The sequence below is a fragment of the Globicephala melas genome, chromosome 7, assembly GCF_963455315.2.
Source record: "Globicephala melas chromosome 7, mGloMel1.2, whole genome shotgun sequence".
Taxonomy (NCBI): domain Eukaryota; kingdom Metazoa; phylum Chordata; class Mammalia; order Artiodactyla; family Delphinidae; genus Globicephala; species Globicephala melas.
Window position 1 is genome coordinate 56,695,168 of NC_083320.1, and position 3,029 is coordinate 56,698,196.

The 3,029-nt window shown below is 63.8% G+C and overlaps 1 protein-coding gene across 1 annotated transcript; it reads right to left on the bottom strand.

Moving 5' to 3' along the window:
• HOXD11 (homeobox D11) lies at positions 1 to 1,780 on the bottom strand. The gene is made up of 2 exons (XM_030851319.2): positions 1,006 to 1,780; positions 1 to 236 (listed from the first exon to the last, which is right to left on the bottom strand). The coding sequence occupies exons 1-2, from the start codon at positions 1,778 to 1,780 to the stop codon at positions 1 to 3; spliced, it is 1,011 nt and encodes a 336-aa protein (XP_030707179.1).
• Between the last annotated feature and the right edge of the window lie 1,249 nt (positions 1,781 to 3,029).

The following is a 3,029-nucleotide window of genomic DNA, read 5'->3' on the forward strand; positions in this document are numbered from 1 at the left end:
TCAAAATAAGGGGTTTCCAGTGAAATACTGCAGACGGTCTCTGTTCAGTTTCTTTTCTTTCATTCTGCGATTCTGGAACCAGATTTTGACTTGCCGATCAGTGAGGTTGAGCATCCGAGAAAGTTGGAGTCTTTTCTCTTTGTTTATGTACACGTTAAAGAAAAACTCCCGTTCCAGTTCGCGGATCTGATACTTGGTGTAGGGACAGCGCTTTTTTCGGGATCGCTGGGGGGCCACTGCAAGGCAAAAAGACCGAGAGGTGAGAGAGGCCTTTGCCTGCCCACCCCCCGGCCGCCCGCCCGGGCCCGCGCGAGGGCCAGGCCTCGGCCCGTTGGGGACGTCCCCTGCTGCCGCTGAAAGGCCCTGCCTGCGTCGTGGGGGATGATATATGGGCGGTCACAGTAGAGAGTGCGGGCGTGGACGTGTGTTCACGCCCAGCCACACACACGTGCGCGCGCGCGCACACACACACACACACACACACACACACACACACACACGGCCTGGCATCGAGGTGGGGAAGCAGAGGGCGAGGCAGGCTCTGAGCTGGACTCGGAAGGGAGAGAAACACGAGCGCGCCGGGCAGCCAGCGGCTTGGATAAAGTCCAGTTCAAGCATCAAACTCTCCCCAACCCCCCACCCCACCCCTTTAAAAGCAGGAGGCTCGAGTGTCCACACTCACAAATTGGCTTAAAATCTCTCCTCCCTTCCTCCCTCCCTCCATGGTCTCTAGGACCAATCCCCCTCACCGCACGCACAAAACTGGGGGAAAGCTCTCTGCAGCGATTAATGTCCTCATCGAAGTCTACCTTAAGCCCACCTAAATTGGTTTCGTATCGTAAACACGCTTTACAACGGCCCGGGAAATCTTATAGGATGTATAAACCCCTTCGAACGCTTATAAAGTAGCACATAAAACTGCGCAAGCAGAGGAAGGCCCCCTCCGCCCCCCCCCCGCGCCCGCGGCCCCCGAACCCAGCCGCCCACCCCGCGTCCGGTGCCTACCTGCGCCGCCGCTCTTCTCAGCCCCCGCCTCCCCTGGGGGCACCTCGCCGTCGCCGCCCTCTGCCGCCCCCTTGGGCTCCGAGCCGTGGTTCGTCTTGGCGCAGGGACTTCCCCCACCGCCACTGGCCGCCGTCTTGGGGTTGCTCTTGTCGGCGGCGCCCTCGGGCTGCGGCGGCGCGGGCGGCGGAGGGGGCTGCGGTCCGGCGAACGGGGGCCCGGGTGCAGCCTCGTAGAACTGGTCGAAGCCCTGCGGCAGGATGCCGTTGCGGCCCACGGCGCTGTAGAAATTGGAGGCGGCGCCCGCGGGGCCGTGCGGCGGCCCGGGCGCGGCGCACACCGGCTCCGGCGCCTTGAAGAGCACATCCGGACGGCGGCCCGCGGGCGGGAGCAGCTCGCGCTGCATGGCCGCCTCCTCGGCCGCCGCCGCCGCTGCCGCCGCTGCCGCCGCCGCTGCAGCGTAGTAGGGAGCGTAGCTACCGGCGCCGCCGCCGCCGCCCCCGCCGGGACCGCCGCCGCCGCCGCCCCCTGCACCGCCTCCGCCGCCGCCGCGGTATGGCCACTTGGCACGCTCCAGGCCGTAGTCGCGGAAGGCCACTTCGCGCACGGGCTGGACGTGCGGCGCCAGGTTGGAAGAGTAGGGGAAAGTCATCTGGCAGGACGACGGTTGTGACAGGAACGACGGCTTGCTGGCGAAGTCCGACGGGGCCACATAGTAGGCGCAGCCAGGCAGGTACATGCTGGCTGCGCTCGGGCCGCACTCGTCAAAGTCGTTCATGGCTCCGCGGCGTGCGCGCCGGCGAGCCCCGGGCCGCTCCCCGCGCCGCCAACCTGAGCCATCGATTGCACAAGAGGCTTGGGCCAGGATCAACTAAGCAAAAATCCCCACCGGGAGCTGACGTGCTATTCATCTTGATTGATTCTGGTGGTAATTATGTCACGTGACGCCATGGAGAGAAATGTCCTTATATCTATATCAGTGCTCGCCAACACACTCCGGGACAGTTCCTGGCGCCAAGACGCGCGCGCGCTGGGGGCGGATCGGCCTCCCTCTACAGCCAGCTCTCCCCGGGCGCCCCCTGATCAGGCTGTGCCTCAGGCAGGTCACCTGTGCGCCGCCGTCGGCTGCCACTGCTGGGTGCATCTGCCACCGCCCGGCTGGGCCACCCGCCCGCGCCCGCCCGCGCCTTTAAGTACGCGGACCGAGGCCGGCTGGGAGGAGGAGGGAGGGGGAGGAAGGCGGAGGAAGGGGGAAGGGAAAGAAGCGGAGAGCTGAGGGGGGAGCCCCAGCTGCGGGCACAGGGGACTAGGTGTGAGGGTGTGAGTTTCCCACCCCCCACACCCCGTCCTGCAGGCGCTCCCTCCCCCGCAACGCCGCCACCCTTTTCAGTTTGCCCGCCGGGAGCTTGTTGCTTCTTGTTCAAGGGGCGTAATTGCGCCTCTCTCGGGGCGCCAGGAGCCCTGATTTACATATTTCTCTACCCAGCGCTTACGCTGCGGAGTAACGGCTTTCTCCATGGACGACCGGGAGCGAGAATGCCAGCCTCAAAAAACTCACGCCAAAACCCTACCAGGAGCTCACCCGGCCCAGGGCCTCGGTGCCCACTCGGCCTTGTCGCCCTCTCTCCTTTCTGTCTCTCTTTCTCCTTCCTTGTCTCCCTTCATTCTTCTCACTTCTTTCTCTCCTGTCCTCTCTTCTCTCACTTCCCCGTTTCCTTTTTTCTTCTTCCTTCCTCTTATTACTCCCCTCCTTTCCTGTCTCAGTCTGTCCCCTGATCCTCTCCTCCTTTCCCCTAGCTATGTGTCACCGCCTCTATCTCTCTCCCTGTCACCTCTCTGCCTTTTCTCCCCCAGTGCTAAAGCAAGAAGGAACTTCAGCCAGCGAAGATACCCCGTGGCCCTCTAGAAGCTGGGGGGTCTGGTGAACAAAAGGATCTGGAGTCCTACTCTCAGGGTGCCTGGCTTCCCGCTTTCCCGAAAGCGGAGACAAAACGCCGGTGCCTCCGCCCTCCTCACCCTCTCTGCCT

Bases quoted from the DNA above. Each gene is read 5' to 3' on its own strand.
- HOXD11 (XM_030851319.2), bottom strand. From the start codon at position 1,780: ATGAACGACTTTGACGAGTGCGGCCCGAGCGCAGCCAGCATGTACCTG. The intron at 237-1,005 runs GTAGGCACCGGA...TTTGCCTTGCAG, and splicing joins TGAGAAGAGCGGCGGCGCAG to TGGCCCCCCAGCGATCCCGA.